This window comes from Phalacrocorax carbo, chromosome 5, assembly GCF_963921805.1.
Source record: "Phalacrocorax carbo chromosome 5, bPhaCar2.1, whole genome shotgun sequence".
In the NCBI taxonomy this organism is placed as follows: Eukaryota; Metazoa; Chordata; class Aves; order Suliformes; family Phalacrocoracidae; genus Phalacrocorax; species Phalacrocorax carbo.
Window position 1 is genome coordinate 11379935 of NC_087517.1, and position 21466 is coordinate 11401400.

General features: G+C 38.9%; 1 protein-coding gene across 4 annotated transcripts in view; it reads left to right on the forward strand.

Annotated features, from left to right (window-relative positions):
• Positions 1-21466, forward strand: part of OSBPL11 (oxysterol binding protein like 11) — a 58454-nt gene that overhangs the window by 28808 nt on the left and 8180 nt on the right. For all 4 annotated transcript variants that reach the window (XM_064451160.1, XM_064451159.1, XM_064451158.1 and 1 more), the window contains 9 exons: positions 1446-1514; positions 2501-2676; positions 3476-3555; positions 4575-4757; positions 8845-9046; positions 13282-13427; positions 15470-15610; positions 17833-18331; positions 19983-20169. In XM_064451160.1, the coding sequence (XP_064307230.1) occupies positions 1446-1514; positions 2501-2676; positions 3476-3555; positions 4575-4757; positions 8845-9046; positions 13282-13427; positions 15470-15610; positions 17833-18331; positions 19983-20169 (1683 nt within the window). The remainder of the gene's footprint in view (positions 1-1445; positions 1515-2500; positions 2677-3475; positions 3556-4574; positions 4758-8844; positions 9047-13281; positions 13428-15469; positions 15611-17832; positions 18332-19982; positions 20170-21466) is intronic.

A 21466-nucleotide genomic window follows, 5' to 3' on the forward strand; every position in this document is an offset into this window, starting at 1 on the left:
TGATTCATATGGCAGTGATTTACTCTGAGGTTATCTTCAGTAATGGCATCTTAAATAGCTTCCTTTAGGATGAAACTTATTTGTGTTATATTTATTGAATTGTCAGGCATCTAACTAATCTGATGATACTGACGCTGTTTATAAATGAAGTGTAGACAGCAGCTTCAGCTATTATTTGAAATTTACCCCAATACTTGATCTGACTATGTTTGCAACCAAAATCCACTAATGAAGGTGATCCCTTGGCTCTATTAGTCCCATTTTATCTCTGCTTTCCACTTTTGCTGTTATGGGGGTACTTCAACCTCTTAACGACCAAGACAGGCTGTTGCTCCAATGGATTCTGAGTAATTTTCATTTAATCTTCAACGTACTACAAGATACAGAAATTTTAATTTAAAATCTAAATGATGTGGCTCATATTTAAGCATCTTTTAAAAAGCAAGTAATCAGTATCTGATATTTGGGTCACTGTTTCAGTTCTTTATTGGAAAAATAGGAGGTTTTCTCATGCTGGACCTGAATTGTCTATCAAGAGTGTGTTTTTCAATGTAAGATCATGCCCTACTGTGAGAGGCGAGGGCATCGGGGTGGCATTTATAGAATTATGGGAATGTGCAGTATAAAACACGTCTTTAAACCATGGTTTTAAGATGATTAGTTCATAGCTATAAGACTTGTAAGGCTTATTTAGGACAATTGATTTCAGAACTGGCAATGTATTTTGCCTGCAGTGATATTAAGCCTCTGTGTCAAATGTTATTGTTGGGTTTTCGTTGTTGGTAGGTGTTGCAGGTTGAGACTTCAAAAGAGAAACTACCTGACTTTCCTGCCAGGCCAGAGGAGGAGATGTTTCGGCTCTTGTTTTACATTTCAGAATATCTTGATGTGACCCGCACCCACATGTTGTGTTCTGTAGAACATCTGTTCAAGAGTGTGATTGTTCGTGTAGTGGGGAAGGGTTCTGGACATTAAAGATAAATAAAACCACATTGGTGTAGGAGTACCTAGGGACTGTTGCTAGTTAATCACAGTGATCAAGCTTCTGTTAATAAGCTAGTGAAAGTAAACTTTGTATTTTTGGTCCCCTGAACAAAATTTGCTTAGAAGAGGGAGCAGAAGCAGCGTGGATATGCAGTCTTTAATTACCTGAAACTAGTACAAATGTATCCAGAAACGCCTGCTGAATAAACCCCAAGAACTGGTGAAACTAATCATGCCTTGAAGTTAGTTGGAGTCTGGTTAAACTGTCTTATGAAACTATTTTAGAAAGGAGGCTGGAAAATATGTTCAGTGTTGGTAGTTTTAATAAACCGGTAGTGCCGTTCTAAAAAAGATGAAAATTCATTTTCTGAGAGTAGATAATGATGATCAAAAGCTGGGAAGATCTGAAATTTGTTTCATATTGTCTGATTGGTTTTCTCTCTCTTTTTTTTTTTTACTAGTGATCACATGGAAAATATTTATGGCTACTTAATGAAATATACCAATCTCGTCACTGGTTGGCAATATCGGTAAGTCTTCTATGGTGCTTTTCAGTAATGTTGGTCTTTGCAGCATCTAAATGAACGTGTTTCAGATTTTTTTAATACTACTTGATTTCCCTTTTTCTATTAGGTAAACTGTATGGAAGAGTCTTATGCCTTTCTCAATATATATTAAGCTAACATGTAGGTGGATAATATTTGTATTAAGGCATGAATAAGAAAAAATGCATAGGAAGTATGAAGCAGTTAACTCATTTGGTGGCTTATAACTATGCTTGTGTGTGTAAAAAGCATGTACAGGATTACTTTTTTTCTCCTTTTCCATTAAAAATATTGTCTTTGGTTTTTTTTCTTTTAAAAATGGTGGCATGATTTGGCATAAAGCTGAAGACTCAGCAGAAAAAAAAGAAGACTACTTTACCAAAAATTAAAACTCAAGCAAGCTTTTCCCTGTAGTTCCCCAGGACGTCCATCTCCCCTGGAATAACTTGCTTTTCTTTGACAGGTGGAACTCTCTGGTCAGGCTTCCTGGTTAATGCTCCTCCTAGAGCAGCACAGTGCAACCAAATTAGCATTGGAGAAACAAGTCCTTAGCGTACAACACTGGCCAAATTCCTGTGCTACCACTGGCATGCAGTGACTTGTGTCAATACGCTTATCGTTAAACTCAGTTGAATAATTGAAGCATAATGTCTAGTCTAATTTTTTTTTTAAATCGGAATTTTTCAGTTTCACAGATTTGTATCTTAACTGTTTTTGTCTGGGGCTGTTTTGCACTTAATTTATGTAGTTTAAGGATGTATTAAGCCTTAGAGATTCAGGATGTTCTTTTGATTCCCAGAATCTTGCAATAGCACTCTTCCGTGGGCATGCTGTTCTGTTTTGCAATCCCTGATCTCTGAGTAACACCACTCCCATGCCCCAGCCCATCCCCCCACCCCCCAAAAAAAACCCCCAACCAGCCAAAGAATGAGCTGGTTTTATTTAGTGTTTTTGCTTTGTTATCATTGCAGATTTTTTGTTTTAAACAATGATGCTGGCCTTCTGGAGTACTTTGTGAATGAGCAGTCAAGACATCTAAAGCCCAGGGGTACCCTGCAGCTAGCTGGAGCTGTAATTTCACCCAGTGATGAAGACTCTCACACCTTTACAGTCAATGCAGCCAGTGGGGAGCAGTATAAACTAAGAGGTAGGACCTAGATTCTTGGGCAGGGGATTCTTCCACTAGAGGACACTCCTGGCCGTCACCTGTGGCTGCTCTGCTGGGCCTGGCTGTGTGGCCAAAGTGAGAGAGCTTGTTTGGCAGACTGCTGCAGTGAGCATTATATGTGAAACTTTCATCCAACCCTTCAGTTAGGAACTGTTCTTCTTTATGGATGGTTGCATACTCTTTGGGTTTGATGACTTCCAGAAGTCTGTGAACTTAAGATGTGTAGAATAGGGTTTAACCTTCATGTATCGTGCCCTTAAACTGTACTGATTCAGAGTTTTCTCTCTGTTTTTCTCTCATTGTAGGTGACAGTACAGTGTTGATGCTTGCACAGAACTACATTATTCCTAATGTTCAATATGTTAGCCTTCTTGTGATGGTTACAGAAGCCCATTCTCTGATTTTGCAGGCTATGGAAATCTGGGCTAATATCTTATAGTATTTCTTCCCTTGAAGACTTGCTGTCGTTGTCTAATTCAGGGTACCTTACCCTAATTGCAGGAAAATGTGTCATGTTGTTAGATTAAAGTGTGTGTGAGGGGAGTTATTGTTTGTTGAAGTTATTTCTGTGTCACACAGTAATTTAAAAAAAGTACATGCCATTTATGTTGAACTTTAGTTAATGTTATAACTAATTACTAGTCAGCTGAGCAAGTTTTAGAAGAAGAAAAATACTTTGTACTGTTAGTCTTCTGTCTATTTTAAAGAATTAAGCAGCCTTTTGACAATACTTCAAAATATCTTCATGTACGTAATCATTTTGGTTTGCTTTCATTAGCTACTGATGCTAAAGAACGGCAGCACTGGGTTAGCAGGCTACAGATATGCACACAGCATCACACGGAAGCTATTGGAAAGGTATAGTATAACTGATATTTTCGTGGGCAAAAATAATTTAGGCTGGTGGTAGAAGTAGTTCCAAATACATCTATCCTGTTATCTAAGACAAATACTACAGAAGGGCCTGTGGTTGGGCTTGATGCTTAAATCAAGAAAGTTTTCTGGGTAATAGCTGACTTGTAATAGAAATATGCTTTAGGAACGACAGAAAGTGAAGTTAGTTTGCCTCTGAAGAGCTGAATGGCCCTCACTGAGCAGGTGCCGATGAGCTGGTGTTTGAACAGGAGGCAGAGCTAGAAGATTAGAGTATTAGCCCAGTATTTTCCAGTGGTTTTGCATTTTTTTTAATGGATAAGGAAACAAGTTTTCAGCGTTATTGAAGCCCTTCCATTCTGGGAGCTTTCCTGGTATTTTAATCTTTTTTCTTAAAACCACTCAACAGCCCACAAATACCTTTAGGGTGAATTCCCATGTTTGAGAAGCAAGTCCTCACCACTGTTATCTGAGGGCTGTTGCTTCCATTTGCTAACCATGTCGTGGCTGTGAATACAGTGTATTTTATAGAACCTCCTGATTACCATAACACCTCTTCTGATACTTGAATAAAACCTTGCTTTTAAGATAAGATCAACATCTTGTAGCTGACTTTGTTGTAAGAGGTAAGTTCAATGAATAGTTCTAAACAAAATCCCATTCTCTTAAATGTGAGCTGTATCCTTGCAGGATCTGTTAGAAGTCAGTTTCTAGTACTGTTGCAGATCAAGGGCTGATTTTCAAGTCAGAGAAGTGATACATATTGATCAATGTAATTTCACAGATTGTTCATAATTAGACTACAAAACACGGCAACTGTCAGCAGATAGTGCAAAATATTTATTTAGCAGTTGCTACTGATACGTTATTAGGGCTTTGTCATCTGTCCTTGCTGTATAAAAAATTGAGGATTAATCTGTTCTGCTGTATCTTCAAATTAGAATATTTGCTGGTTATTAGGAATTAATTGTAAAAGTTTCTCAATATGCTTATTTATTCACTAGAACAACCCTCCTCTGAAATCTCGCAGCTTCTCCCTTGCATCCCAAGGAAGTGCCAACTCTCCTGGTGTGCAACGAAGACCCAGTCAAAATGCAGTTTCCTTTTTCAATGTTGGACATCACAGATTGCCAGCTGGAAAAAGAGTTCCTATTATGCAGCCAGATCACCTTGTAGATGTTAGAGAGGTTTGTATGCCTTAAATTATCTTAGTCTTTTGAAAGAGCGGTTCCTATTATTTGTAGGATTGTGGAGAGTCTTAGTTGGATATATTGTCAATACCACGTCCTAAGCATTATTGCGTAGCTGTGTGAGGATGAGTAACTTGCCTCAGTTAATTGTAGAAGTATGTGGTGTACGTTCTATGATTTTTTTCATACTCAGCAAGCATATCCTGATGCTCAAGGTAGAATTTTGCGTGTTCTCATTCTTGCAAGTCCTAGCACTACAAGTCACAAGGGAATACCCTTAAGGAAGTACAACATCCTGTACTATGATACTATTATATCATACACTGTTTTCTTCCTGTGTCAAGATATAAAAGAATTGACTAAGCTGTACTTGTATCTCCTATGACTAAGGAGAAATTAGTCATGGTTGATGTTTAAGAATACTAATACCACTTTCTGGTATGCTAATCCACGTAGACAAATTGTCTAGGGATGGATGTGATTGAGAAGAGAGCAAAATAAAATGAGCAATTCAGAAGTATGCTTTTTATCACTACACATTTGTGTGTACTGTATTTTGGAAAAAAAAAAAGAGGAAATACCTTTCCATATTGACTGTCAGAATGGACTGACCACTGGTTGATTTAACATGTGAATATTTACAGGGTAGATCATGCAAATCTAAAGCTAATACTAAACCAAAATTCACTGCTGAATTACAAACCTGTGTTACTTAGTAGTAGTATTGATACTAATGAATATTTAAATGTTAGCAGTGTAATTAGTGTAGTGATATATATTTCATGGCAAAAATAAGTTGCTAATGGAGGGCTTTTTGATTTAGCAAATAAGGATCTGGGAAGCGTGAATAGTTAGAAATTGAACTTAGGCAAACCGGGACCAAAGAGTGCTCTGTATTGTGTCACTAACCTTAAAGTGTGTGGCTGAGCATTGTGGTAGGTTCATCGGTGGGAAGCTGTATATGGGTATTGAAAATACTCTCTCTGGTATGGTATGCTGCCACCATTATTGTTCCTTGATTTAAATCAAGTGCTGTGGCATAATTTATCAGTAAGCTAGATGAGGTCTGTCTCTTTAGACCTTAGAATCTGTGAATTTCTCTATCCACAGCAGACTGTTTTTGCAGATGTCTTGCAAAATGGTAACTGCTGCCATCCTGTTTATATCCTCTAATAACAGTAAGGTCTCCTGGAGTGCTAATGCAAAGGCATGTGAAGTCCTGTCAGGTACCCAAGACAACTTCAGCTGCCATCCTGTGGCTTCCATTTTTTATGAGCTGGTTCATCTGCTTTATCCTCTGAAAGAGTTTTTCTTCCTAATAAATTTTAAAACTGAAGGTATATAGGTGGTTGCCTTTCAGCTTGATTCACCAAGCTACATCTTTCTTGTGATAAACTTACTAGTGTGGTACAACAATTGCAACATGGTAAACTTAAATAGTATTTGTACTTTCCTACCTATTGCATGAAACCAGCAGCAATACAGAATATGGCATTAATATTTACAGAATTCATGCTTATAGCTCTCTTAGCAGTTTTTATTTTATCTGTTGTTGTAATTTGGTGTTTGAGAAGCTATTCTGTTCACATGAGGTAATGTTTCAGAAACGGCTTTTTAACATTTTGACTTTTCAGATGGCAATATGGCATTCAAAATTTGAGGGAGGAAAGAAGAGTGGTTGCTGGAGCACTGAAGCAGTGGCTTGCATCCTCTAATTGGGATTCTCACTGGGAGGGAAATATAGTGGAATGGTTTTTCATAGCATTGCAAAGAGCACAGAAAACTATTCATGTTCTTTTGATTGTTGAGTTTGGTGACACAGCGTGATTATTTATCAATGTAAAAATTTTTGACCTGTTCAGATGAAGAATCCTCAGTAATGGTAGTTTTTCTGAATGTCAAAGTTGGTTTGCTTACCTTTTTGAAGATAAAATACTTGTTAAATACAATGCCTACTTTCTTAACTATATCTAAAAAAAAAATACTTAAAGGGCAGGTGTATGCCAGTTACACGTGAGCATAATACAGCTTGAATACTTGTAAATGCAGTTTGCGAAGCTGTGGGAAGAGCAGCTTCTCTTTCAAAAGATCTGCTGCATGGTGATATCTTCATTTTCCTGTGAATTACACTGTAGCAGGTTCTTCTGTGAGTGACTTTCCCTCCTACTTAGCCTTGTTCTTGGCCAAGTATATGTCACGCTGGTGATCTGGGTACCTTGTAAAACAGGAGGTCTAAGAGGATCTTTATGCTGACTTGCACTGGATGCGGGTGCATGTTTGCGAAGTGAGAACTATAGCCTGTGTACTTCTGACAGATTTCTGAGTTTGTAATCACTGTGCTTTTGCACTTTTAAATTTTTTTTTAATTATCTTTTTTTTAACAAATCTGAGTATATTAGCAGGAAAAAACTTAGGACTGTTCAAGGTACATTCTTTGAAAGGGGAGATGTGCCTGTTTGAATGCTCGGTGTAATATGACTTGTCCTGTTGTCTGGCCTGATCCTGGAATGAGGTGCTTGGGTGTTACCACATAGCAAATAACTAAGAGTGAAAATCACCAGAAGGATTACAGTGATTTGTCAATTAATTATCTGTGTCTGTCCTTTCTTTCTCTCCTTTTTTTTAAACCCAGCAGAGTTTTTCAAAGCATTGGGAAACAACATGCACACAAAGACTTATATCGCATTTATGACTGAAAGAAAATAAGACACACGTTCTGATAGCAACTGATGTGTTTACATAGGCAAGGCTATATAACTGTTTTACTAGCTTTCTGCCCTGTCGCTCTTGGGACATGCTAAGGCTGACTGTGCACAGTTAACTCCACTCCCAGAGAGCCAATGCTCAGTAAATTCACACCATAGCATGCTATGTAGCCAAGCCCTAAAATGTTCCAAACACCACATACCGTGAACTTGGATGAATACATATTGCCTAAGTATTTATTGCATAAAACCATAAAAGCAGTTCCTGGAAGGGATTGCAGGCAAAAAAATAATCACTAAGATACTGCTAGGATTGGTAAATTAAAAAACTAAGCAGTGCCATAGCAGTTAAACGCATGAGTGCATCTCAGATTCTTTAAATAAATTCTTCTGCTCTGCTAAATCTATCTGTTCTTACATTGAACTTAACTGCCAGAACATGTAATGATCGCAGAGTAGCACTATCCAGTTACATTAATGCTTTTTGTTGTACCTCCCCAAAGAAGGGACTAGCATGTGTAGAAGCTTGCCTTCATCCCCATGATTCAAAATCAGGCAATATTATGCTTCTGTGAGTACAAGGAGGAAAGTGTGTGGGTTTTTGGAAGACCACAGCGTGCTGCTTGATGGCTGGTGTGCTTTGCCGCTATACCTCTTGCAGGCAAATGTGCTGTTGCAGGTTCTGTGATGTAGGTGTGCTCTGTGTCAGAAGGAAGGAGGAAAGGAGCTTGGGAGAAGGGGGATACCGACACCAGGAAATCTGTAATTTTTAAAAAATAATGAAGGGGAAAATCCTGCTGCTGCTGCTTCCCCCTCCACAAAGTAAACAGTGAGATGGTGATCCTAAGTGTGATGGCAGTACAGACAATAAATGGGAATCCTGTTTCGGCCAAACTTGAGTGGTACAGGTTGTTTCCTTTAAGGTGCTGGGTCTCTTCTTGTAGGGAGTGAAAAGGTCTTGATACCCATGGATATTACCTCATAGATCCTCTTTCAGGCTGTGCAGAGCACAGAGCTTAACTATTCCTTACACAGAGCATGTGAGGTGTTTTCCCCCCATCCCTATCAACGAAGCATGAAAGTGTTTGATACTTACTACAGCAAGTGTCATGTTCAAATTCCTCTTTGTTTTTTTTTTTAAGTTACTTTGATATTCTTTTGCTCCTTAGTAAGGTGCCATGTATCGCCATGGGAATTTCATCATGCATTCAATGACTCTTTAGTACTTTTTTAAAATGTAGCTACAGTTAACTACATAATCTATTATCTTTTAGTTTTATTATTGTCATAAAATCATTTGGGATCCTCTGTGTGCACAGCTAAACATGTACCACGCAACACACTTGCATTGCCTGATAAATGACTGTTTTGTTTGACAGATGATGTCTCAGGCTGAGGGCCAGCAGAGAGACTTGATAAGGAGCATAGAATGCCTTCCTGTCTCCGGTCACCTTACATCCTTGGATCAAGACCTGTTAATGCTGAAAGCAACTTCCATGGCAACCATGAACTGCTTAAATGACTGTTTCCACATTCTTCAGTTACAACATGCCTCTCAGCAAAAGGGATCCTTACCAGCAGGTGGGTATAGATGCTCACAAAGAGCAGAACCCTATAACAAACATGAATCCTCTCTTTTTTGCAAAAATACTTGTTGCAGCAAATCCACTTTCACGTGGGTAGAGAAAACAGCTGGCTGCCTGGTTTCTTGTGACTTCTAGAGTCTAACTTGCTGGTTGTTGGGTGGAACTCCTGTACATATCATTTGGGGTTTTTTAAATTGTTTTCTCTGTTCAATGAAGAAGCCTCTGGCAGCAGCTGTATAAATGTAACATTTAGTTGTTGGGAGCATCTCCCAACAGGATAAAGTATGTAAGGCACCACAACAAGAAAGCTGCCTTTGGGGTGTAACTGGCTGCTCAGGAACAGTAAGTGTGGAAGAGGACTTTTATGAGATTGCAGATTCTAGGATTTGTGGTGTCCAGTACAGCTCTGTCAAATGTCATGCTTTTTGTACGCACTAAATACCTATTATAAGCACTTACATGTGTGTAGCTTTCATTTCTAGTTAAGCATTAAAATATGAAGCTTTACATTTGCACAGTTTATTATTAATACTGTTTATATATCAGGGTTCTTATTTTGAGTTAGCCCATGTTTTAGACTAGGATGTTAAGTGTTGCATTCCATTCTGAGGCCAGAACAGACTTGTAAGCAAAAGCAAATTGGTGAAAGGTAAACAAACAAACGTCTCTTTTCATAAACAACCAAACCTGCCCAACAAACAACCCCCCACCCACCCAAACCCCACTGCTAATGCGTGTGGAATAACATGCATTCACAGACAGCAGACAAATAGGTTGCTCTGTCTGCACAATTGATTGCTTCCACGAAAGCAGGTGCTTACCAGAATCGTTCCACCTAATTTGTGTGCAACCCGTGGAACTGAATGCGTGCTTTCCTGCTTGTAAATTCTGTTGCATCTTACTGTGATTTTTTTCATGTATTTACTTTGTGGCTTTTTGTGAGCAAAAAGCTTTTGAGGATTCTCAAATGCTTCTCTTGTACAACAGATATGGTAGATAAGGTAAGTAGGTAATAAAATAAACTCATAAGTTGTCCCTTACCTTATCCTTCCCATATTCCTGTCATATTTGTGGCACTTACTAACCAGTGCATATTATTTCGGAGCTGCAGTTTAGCATCTAAGATAAAAAAGATGTTGTATAAAAGCATTAAAACTACGTAAAAGTAGTTTGTGATTTTTAAATCACCACAGGCATTGAAAAAGCGTATGTGAATAGGAAGAATTAGCTTTTTTTGCTGTATTTCAGTTCAAATTTCTTCTTAAAAACTGCATGGCACCTCTCCAAGTCTTTGGCTGAAATCCAGAGTTACTGACACTGAAAGACCTCTTCCTATTCCCTATGAAATTTTTTAAACTATTGATGCATAACTGGGGGAGATGCAGATCAGAAGTCTTTTTGTTTTGGCATTTTCACGTGTGCTGCTAAGGTGGTTTTGGTGTTTGTTTTTTTTGTTTTTTTTTTTTTGACCCATTACTGTGCCTGGGGAAATAGGCCCCAGTGAGCACCACCATAATAACTTATGAAGATTGGGGGTTTTTGAGTGCTTTTGTTGTTTTTTAAATTTTTAAACCATGCAGGTAGAAGCTCAATTCACCTGACTGCTATTCAGTTGGTATCTGCCTGTAAATAGCCAAATCTAAAAACATTGCTTGAAGATATTCAAATCTTGAATATTTCTGGTGATATTGTAGAGAGAAGGATGGAGAGGTGAGGAGCATGAGATTGGATGATGCATTACTGGGGCCAGGGTTAAAAACAGACCATTAAAAGAATATGTGTGCCTTTCTGCAGCCTTTCACTCTCCCACTGGCATGGCCTTTCTAGACCACTGTAATACATTTGTTCCTTTCAAGGATGGCGAAGAAGTTTTCTTTTAAGTCTATTAAGCTTAGATTTCTCCCCCACGCTCAGCAGGGGTACTTTCCTTCTGGTTCAAGTGGTGGAGTCCTTTTGGTAGGCTTCAGAAGTTAATATAGAAAGGAAGAGGGTTGTGGCTTAATTCAAATGCTGCAAGAAACACTTCCGTATTTATGTGCAGGAAAATATAAAATGATTCAGGGAAGAAATCTTGAACACACTGTTCTATCTAATAAAATATATTCAAGCACTATTTAATCTTCCTAAGGTCCTAAAGGCAGGTCAGTGTACTTCCACTAGATATGAGTGAGATGCAGCAAGAAGTGATGATGAAGAGGACATGTGTCTAACAGAACATAAATTTAAACACAAAGTGGAAAAAGGTGTTTTCAGGTCTGGTAAAGTGGCACTTGACTGCTAAGGGTGTGTTGGACAAGTGCTTGTCACGCTTAAAAAAAAAAACAAGGACTAGAAATTATGTAAAAGCGCCAGTTTGCTGTAAATTGTTCAAAGAAAACAACCCCAGAAGAGCAAAAATACTGCCTGAACTGCATCAAGGTATACTATAACCCAGACTTAAAGATGAACAGGAAAGTTGCAGCTATTGACTTGAATCTAGGGAAAATTAGAAGTGGTGAAATAATGTACTGAATTTTAAAAAAAAAAGTACTTCATTATCATAAAGGTGAATTGCAACAGCAGTTTGCAACTCTTGAAGAAAAACGTTGAAAGTGAAGACTGTGGACTCTGAGAGGTCTGTGTTGTAGCAGATGGGAAGTGCTGGCAACTGCATAAAAAAATGGGCAAAGACTTTTAAGGGAGGAGGAGATCATAAGTAAAGAGAATAGCTTGTGCTGCCTGAAAGAGTTGAGAGCAGATTTGAACATGATCTTTCAGCTGAAGAGAAATATTAATGTGGTATTCCTGTCCACTCACAAAGATTAAAATACAACTGGTAGCTCAAATCACTTTAACTTTCTGCTGTTAAATTACAGGAGTTTTTTTAAAACAGAACTTATAATAATAATTTTATTTTAGAAGTAGCTGATAGGGAGTATAAAAGGCTCCTTGTTAAATTCAGGCTAATATTGAAGGTATTGAGTGTGGATTAAATACAGCCTAGAACATGCGATTAGAGATTATTGTGTTTAAAAGTTACAGCTCCGAAAGCAGGTACTGTTCATGAAGAGGTTTTAAAGAAGAGTAAAACCTTTTTGAAAAGTTAAGTGTGACAGTGACGCTCTGAGCATCTTATTTTTTTTTTTTTTACTACTTTGAAACTTCTGTTTAAATAGCTTAAACTGCTGAGGGATTCTCATTTCTCTCTATGTAATGGATTAATGATTAATAGACTTGCTGAAAATAAACTGACTTGCTGGGGGGAAAGTTGTCTAGTCCCATTAGTAAAGCTGGACTTTTTTCCTGCCCCAGTATTTTCCCAGTGGAAATGCTGCAGTTTATCTGAGTTAAGCTTACTTTGCCTGTTGTGGTTGAGGATGTGACCTAGTTCCAGGTAATAGATGTCTAGAAATAAAACATTGTATATCGTATAAGAAGAGACAAGAGCTGCCTCAGTGTAGGTTCCTATGGACAGAAACTGCTGTGTGGTGGTAGAAATTCAGACTTCCTAACGATTTCTGTGTTTGCCACCCAGCCAACGTGGTTTGTCAGTTTGTGCATTCTTCAGTAAAAACCGTTTGAACTCACCTGTATATTTATTAGCCTTTGAAAAAGAACGGAACATTTGTATTATTAATGAGGAACCCGATCTGTTCTGATAAATTAGCCGGGAGTAACTAGAGATGCTGGAATCATTGAGTGGGTAATAGCTTTCCAAGCCCTGCAGCATTTTTTTCTTTGAGCAATTATTATTTATTCAGCAGTGTGTGCTTGCCGCCTTTGCAGCAGAGAGAAGACAAGTACCCTCTCCAGAGAAAACACTGGCAACAGAACTTTTTCTGCTTTAGCTCTTTCTAGTCTAGAGCTGAGCCGGGTTTGAGAAGCTGATAAGTGGTAGGCTTTGGGGGTTTTTTTGGTACCAGGTAAAGAAAATTGTAAGGGTTACTTAACATTCCCGTGATACTGGGTTCTTCCTGTAGTGTCTGATTACGCCTTTCATGACACCAACTAGTTTCTCCAGTCCAAGTTGCATGTATTACAGCTCGCCAATCGCAGTGTTTGTGCTAATGATCACTGAAGGTGGTGTCTCATTGCACCACCTTTGTTTCGTGGCTGCTGAAGAGATTGGCTGCAGGAGGAATTGGCTGCTTTCAGCTTATTCTTTAAAAAAATAGCTCTTTTGTGAAAAGTGCTATTTACTGACCTTCCAGAGGATGAGCAAGTTTCAGCGCAAACTTTCTTTTGCTTCAGGAACAACGATCAGTTGGTTGGAACCGAAGATATCTCTGGCAAACCACTTCAAAAATGGAGCGGCTCAGAATTTCCCAGCAGAGATAAACAAGCCAGCGTCTGTCAGAGAAGAGCAGTCCATTGCAGAGCCCTGCCAGCTAACAAGGGTAAGGTAATGTGAACATCCCATTTCTGTGGGGAATTATTTTGAGGAATATCTGTAAGTGATTCAATCGTATTCTGTGAAAATAATTTAATGACAATTCTTCTCATACTTTTTGATTAGCTGTGTTGGAGGAAGAGTTAGTGCAGCTGCAGTAAATGAAACTTTCTACCTTGCTTTTTTGATGAATTTTTGCTGCTTTCTGTAACTAGCTGTCAAGTGGAGGGAACCAACTGGGATGGAAATGCAAGGTGTTTTTACAGTATTCCCTTCCATTTTGATCTAAAACAACTGGAAACTGAAGTGCAAAAAACCTAACTGGAATTAATGATACTCTCAAAATGGGACCAAGGAGTGCTGCCTGAGTAGAAGAGATACAAAAATGCCTGTCTCCAGCTATTAAATCTCCCTCTCTTTCTTTTCTAGCTCTTGCTGTGTCTGTTTTTCTTAATCTGAGTAACTCTCATCACTTCACTTCAGGATGGCTTAACGTATTTGAAATACAGCTACAGTCTGTATCATTATAACTGTCAAAGTTGATTTGAAGTGCAAAATACTAAAGTAAAAAACCAGCAGGGATTATGATAAAGAATATGTTTTCCTAACTAAGCTAGAAAATCATAATTACATTCCTTTTATACTAGTTGGCTTCACATAGTTGTTTGGATGAGATTGTATCCCCGTGAAAAGATAATGTGCTGTTGTATGTCTCTGCAACAGCACTGTGCTATCTTATAGCAAAAATGAAATGGAAAAGATTTTTTCAATTGCTGTAGTTTATAGATTTTTTAAAAATGGATCTGAATAGTTGCTGTTAAGATAAAAAAAAGAAAAAATGAATCAAACCTGGAGCTTTCAAATACATCGCTTAATTTCTTCCTTCTGATAATTGAGTTACAGTTCAAATGCTTCATATATATCACTGTCTGTATTTGGGATATGACTAATCTTATCACTCCCCTTAGATGTTTTCAGCTCCCTTATTTGTGATAGCAGAGCAGCGTAGCATCCTTGGAAAGGAGTCACCCGTGATACCACAGTTTTTGTCAGGGTTCAAGACCTGCATGAGGCTTGGCCCCCTGTGTTTCGTGGTTGAGTGTTCAAAAATTTGCCTTGAGCCAGGGCAGCTGGTCCAGGACAAAGGGTTTTGCTTAGGCAGACATATATTGCTGCCCTCCTGTGGCATTCAGCACCATCACCCCTCTGTAACTGCCTCCCTCCAGCTGTTTGCCCCGGGAGGATGCAGCTGAGGATACCTGGGAATGCTGGGATGCTAGGAATGCCACCATCTCTTCTGCATGAAGTGTTCAAGTTTCTGCTTGCGGGGTGGTGGTTGTTAAAATGGTGTTAATATTTCTGCTAGTCTGTCTGGGGTGCTTTAGTTACACTAACAGGCAGCGAGTGTGTGTGGTGTGTGTATATGTCTATGTTTGTTGTTGTTTTTATAAAAGTACTCCACGTTACTCCTCCTTTTTCCTTTACTGTTACCTACTGGCTCTAGCAGCAGCATTGCTAATGCTTGTGAAGACTAGCCTGTTGATATGTTAATTGCCCGTCATCGGGCATGACAGCAAGCAAGTAACTAGGAACTATCATTTGCTATAGCCCTTGGAGTAATGGTGGCAACACTGGAAAGCCTGAAGTAGTGTGGAGGTGGAGGGGTGTTACTGAGGTGGTTGGAATTTCTGCTAGCATTTGCTTTGCTATTTTTGTGTGTGTTAGGTACTTGCCATTCTGTTAGCTCACAAACCTTACAAGAAAACAGGTCATATTTGTTTTTAAGCTTCCCGCCCCAACCCGAGTGAGAGATGGTGAGAAATCTTAGCCTGAATCCTGTAGATGAAATCTGCACTGAGTTATCTTAATGTTGCTTTAAATTCTTCAGCTGTTGTTTATCTTCGGGGTAGATTCCACTGTGTAGTTCTCTGCAGGGGTTTGTTTAGTATTTTTTTTCATATGTGGACAGTTAAATACAATATGAAGTCCTCTTTGGATATTGTCTGGGCAGTCACATCTTTGAGCTGATGTTATTGGCTCTTATCCCAGGAACCTGAAGAAATAAATCCAGATGAGGAGCTGGAGGATATCTGTGATGATAAAGAAGATGATCTAGGAGCAGTAGAAGAACAGCGCAGTGTTATCTTACATCTCTTATCTCAGCTGAAACTTGGCATGGACTTAACAAGAGTAAGTAACTGAAGTGTCAAGACTGGCTGCAATAAAAGTGGAGTGTGATTTTTAAACTCAAATCCTGTATTGAACAATATTGAGTTTAATATGAAATTTTGGCCTCTAGCAACTTCAGGTCCCAAGATCCGATGTCCCAGGACATTGCAGGTTTTAAGTGAAACATGCTGAGGGAGTGGATTTTCTTTAACGCAACTGGCCATATCTTTTGTATTACATCTTTGTGTTTACAGGAAAGCCAACAAAAACATAGTAGAAAAGGCCTGTTTCCTCTCCTGTGTTTGCACCTTCCTCTTTTCATGCCATTTTCTAGAGCCTTCTCGTATTTTTGTCTTTCTGCTTTCCTTTCATGATCTTTTTTTCTCCCTTGATAATGCTTTTACACCAAACTCACAGAACCCTACACTTGCATTCATGCTGCTTCTGAAAAGAAGTTTTCTTTTTGTTCCCCATTATCTATCCTCAGATGTCTGTTTACACCTCTGTATCCTATTCTCATTTCTGTGTTTGCTCACAGTTATAGCAAGCAGGAACAAAGATATAACGGAGAGAAGTGGGTTTGACACTTCAGCACAGAGCTCAAAAGCAAGCAGCTTTGAAAAATTAATGCTCAGCTGCTACTAGGCAACTTGGGCAGCAACTCCAGGAAAATTGGGCTGCTACCTGCTTATGTTCAGTTCACTCCTGTAAAGACTTCTTAACCATAAGCACTAGATACTTTTAAAGAAAAATTGGATTTCAGTGGATGGAATGAGGAAAATACTGTCTTTTTTGGAGTTACGGATTGTAACTTTTTTTTTTCAAGCACTAGCAACTTGGCCAGTAGAAACACTTGTATTGTGGAGCTTGTATTTCACAATTTGAGGGGAAAAAAGGTGGTATGAACAGGCCCTGCTGCTTGTGGGTCAAACTTAAACCCCTGATGCTTAATCAGGAATTCATCAACTCACTTCACTTATATTTTAGATTGGATTTGGTTTATCTTTTTCTCTCAGTTGGAACAAACTGTCAAATTGTGTCCCAGTTGTGACTTCTGGCTGTGTGTGTAGAATTGTCTTTAGTTCAGAGCAGGTAAAGTGTTGAAATGCAACAAGCCTGACTTCAAAACCAGTAATTAAGTTGTTAGAATCGCATTTACCTTAAATATCAGGGTACTGAAGTGAAAAACAACTTTAATATTCCGGGTTGTTGTTGCAACAACACGGCAAGTGTAATCACCTTAACTTGTATACCTATTAAGAGTCTTATGTCTGTGCTATACCTCTTTGAATGCAGCTGATTTAAATGGACCGTCTTGATCTCATGGTTGAGACAACCTGTGTTGCTCTTTACAACAGTTACATGAGGTTAGTTGCCACTACAAGGAAGGAAAAGGCTGATGATACCTAAGCTTCTTACTCTACGCTATTGCTCTTGGCCCAGCAAAGGACAGGACTGCTGTTTTTCATAGAGGTGAATATAACTGGGAAAGTATAAGGTCCTCTGCTCAGAGGTACAGGATCAAACCTATACTGTTATTTCTTACAGATGCTTGTGCTGGTTGCTGTGGTGAGAGACTCTTCAGGCTCTCAAGGGCACTGTCATAGCTTGCCTGCTTTTTCTCTCCATTAGACAAAACCTTTCCTAACCTCTGCTCTGAACCTTCCCTGCTATAGTTTCAGCTCCTTCCTGCTTGTTTTCTCCTCCACAGGCATGTGGAACACATTATCTCTTTGCAGCTCTTATGTTTTTTGAGGGATGCTCAGTCCCTTTCAACCTCTTTAGTCCTAATAGTACTTATTGGGCTTTTTTCTCCTTGTAAATTGCTTTTCTGGGACCTCTGATCACTCTATTTTGCTCACGTCTTAGAAGAGGGACAAGGAAGTTCAGCCTGAAAGTGTGGTAGCATCATAGAATCATTAAGGTTGGAAGAGACCTCTAGGATCATCAAGTCCAACCATCAACTCAACACCACTATGACTCCTAAACCATTCCCTGAAGTGCCACGTCTACATGTTTTTTGAACACTTCCAGGGATGGTGACTCCACCACCTCTCTGGGCAGCCTCTTACAATGCCTGACCACTCTTTCAGTGAAAAAACTTTTCCTAATTTCTAATCTAAACCTACCCTGACGCAGCTTGAGGCAAAAACAGGGCAATCTTCCACTGGAGAACTTCCATTATAAAATGCCTGTCTCTTTGTTTTACTTACTAGAGCTTTCCGGGTTTTCTTTTATTTCAGGTGGTTCTTCCTACTTTTATTTTAGAGAAGCGATCATTGTTGGAGATGTATGCAGACTTCATGTCCCATCCAGATCTCTTCATTGCAATCACAAATGGCACTACACCTGAGGAGAGGATGATCCGCTTTGTTGAGTATTATCTCACTTCATTTCATGAAGGTCGCAAAGGAGCTATTGCAAAGAAACCATACAATCCAATCATTGGGGAGACATTTCACTGCTCCTGGAGGATGCCAAAGAGCGAAGTAGCCACCGATGATGGCAGTAACTTCTCTGCTCACTCCCCCTCAGAGCAAGGAACTCTGTCTAAAAATCTGGAAAGCCAAACAGAGCTGGACTACTATACAGTAAAATTTGTAGCTGAGCAAGTGTCCCACCATCCTCCTGTCTCAGGGTTTTATGCTGAATGTGTAGAGAGAAAGATGTGTGTCAATGCCCATGTCTGGACAAAAAGTAAATTCTTAGGAATGTCAATAGGAGTGACAATGGTTGGAGAGGGTAAGTGTAACTTCTGTCCTTTATTCATTTTGGAAAGTTGTTAAAATATTAGTTTGAGAGGCAATTTGATGTTGTATGCCTCTGGCAGAAATACAGATGAATACTGCTCAGTAGTTTTCATTTAAAGACTTAAAAAAAAAATTTGCTTGCAGACATGTCAGCTGCTCTTGTGGGTTTTCAGATATTTTTTTTAAGTACTTTTGTTTTTCCTCTAATCTCTGTGATCTGTAAACCTGAATATACAGTCATTCAGTGATTTCTTATTTTACAAAGTACAGAATATGCTACAAGTCCTTGTTATAAGCAGCAAGTTTTTGTATGGGGTGGGGGGGAAACTAGATAGGTTTATGCTTTGCCAAAAATCAGGATTACATTTGGAAATAAAATTTCAACTTTTAAACCAAGGGGCAGTTACTTAATTGGAAAATTTGTAAATGTTAGTTTACAAGCATCGGACAAACTAAATTGCACCAGACAATTATTAGACAGAAGTGTTGTTCAATTTGCATATATTGCAGTCATGTATCTTACTATGCAAGTTTTGATTTTTACCTACAGAAATTGGATCCTTTAGGGACAGAGAAGGGTAACTGCCCTTAGACTGTAATTTCCCTTTAGTACTAGTATTTACTGTAAGAGATGAGACAGCATCTTCTGTTCTGTGTCCCCTGGGTAAATTGCCCAGTAACTGGGGATTCCAGGCATATGCATGTGCACTGCATCCGTGATAGGGGAGTGAGTGTGGCAGGGGATGTGGAAGGCACATCTCGGTGCTTTGGCTATACCAGGTAATTTCTGATGTTAATATCTCCTCTAGCATGTTTCTCAAATCATGTCATAACTTTTCAGAATGTCTCATGTTTTTCATATGTCCATCAGACTCACGGTGATAAAATGCTACAGAGACATGGGTCAATGTAAGCAGCAGTCAGCTGTCATGCTATGTTCTTGTAACAGCAAGAGGGTAGATCTTTGGTTTGTAGTTTTTTGTTTTTTGGTTTTTTTGTTTGTTTGTTTTTTTAAAAATATGAATAAAACAAATCCACACATCTTAAAACCCAAAGAAAATGCTAGGGTTTTATGAGATTCTTGACATTTATTGCAAAAGCTACCGTCAGGGAAGGGTTGGGTTTGTCTTGGCAGAGAGGTGCAGTAGGGAGGATTCTCTCTGCTACATGCCTTCAGATAGACAAGGATGTATTATAGGGAGGGAAAATGGACCAGGAGTATTAGCTTTCCTCGGGATCTGCAATTCAGGGAGTGCATTTGTTATTTCCTCTTGGCAGCATAAGTCTTATGTTGCCGTGCTCCAGAATTATCAGTAAGAGAGTGACCAGCCCTCTTACATACTACTGAAAAGTATGTTGCACAGTGCAATGTTTATGGAGCAATATTATTAGGATAAATGTCTCTTCCCAAAAGAAACATAAATGCTTGTTACTCAGGTTAGTAATTTCAAGAAAATGTTTACATCTAGAATCTGTAATAAATTTTTATTTCATTGTTGTTTTTTGGGGGTGGTTTTTGTGTATGTGTGTGAGGGGTTATGACGAAAAGTAGTCAGATATATTATTGGTTATCTGTTTCAATACATTGCTTGGTCTTTTCTAAAGTGGTGCTGATTTAGGAGTTCTCATATTTCTTCATACAGGTCTGTTAAGTCTCTTGGAACATGGGGAAGAATATACGTTCTCTCTGCCCTGTGCTTACGCTCGGTCAATTTTAACAGTTCCCTGGGTAGAACTGGGAGGAAAAGTCAACATTAACTGTGCAAAGACTGGGTATTCTGCAAGTATTAACTTTCATACCAAGCCCTTCTACGGTGGCAAATTGCATCGGTGAGAAAGCATTTTTTTCTATTTTTCCATGCAATCCACACTCTAGAACTGCAGTACCTGTGTAACTCCCCTGTTCTCTCTGCTGAATAACACTCATTTGATAGGCTGAGAAAATATAGTTTTTCCTGTTCATAAACACTTCGTTCTGGTTTCAGCTGGGATAGTTAATTTTCTTCCTAGTAGCTGGTATAGTGCTGTGTCTTGGATTTAATGTGAGAAAAATGTTGGTAACACACTGATGTTTTAACTGTTGCTAAGTAGCTCTTACACTAAGTCAAGGACTTTTCAGCTTCCCATGCTCTGCCAGGTGCACAAGAAGCTGGGAGGGGAGGGGGCACAGCCAGGACAGCTGACCCAAAGCGGCCAAAGGGATATTCCATACCATATGCTGTCATGCTCAGTATATAAACTGGAGGGAGTTGGCTGGGGGATGACAATAGCTAGTCAAGGATGGGCTGAGCATTGGTGGGTGGGTGGTGACCAACTGCACTGTGCATCACCTATTTTGTATATTTTATCAGTATTATTATTATTTTCCCTTTCTTTTTTTGTCCTATTAAATGGTCCTTATCTCAACCCACAAATATATATTTTTTTTTTTCCTACTCTCCCCCATCCCACTGGGGTGAGGGGGTGAGCGAATGGCTGTGTGGTGTTTAGCTGCCTGCTGGGTTAAACCACAACACACTTGAAGGTATTACTATGCTCTTAAACAATATCATATCTAAACAACTGCATCTCGTGTGATCCTCAAGGAAAAATTGGGTTGCCTTTAAAGTCAGTAAGGAAAATTCCACGTTTGTCTGGTGCTGTGTTCAAACCACTGGGAAAACAGAGCTCCTGGCTTTTATTACTGGCTTCCACAAATTCTCTTATTGTTGACAGAAGTTGGTTAATTTCTCCTGTTTTTTGATTTGCTCCTTGAGCGAAATGAGGTTGATCTTGCTGTCTTAAAGGGTTGCATGTTGTTTGCAACATCCGTTGTAGTTGTACTGTGGGGAACCTTAGTAGATAGTCTGTTACTTATTGGTCTTAGGATTTCTGTGTAAGAAACATAAGACTATCAAGTTTAAGCACCTTGAAAGCCTCTAGGTAAAAATACCTTTTTTTTTTTTTAAGACAAAAACAGTAATTGTTGTAGCGGTAATTCTCCATGTGTATGTGTGGTTAAAAACTAGCAGGTAAAAGAAAGAAGATCCAGGGAAAGTTTGCTTAGGGTTACTTTTAGCAGATTCTAGGAAGCGTCTGCACACTTTATTGCAAAAGCTTTTAGAACTCATTAACACTGATGCTTTTA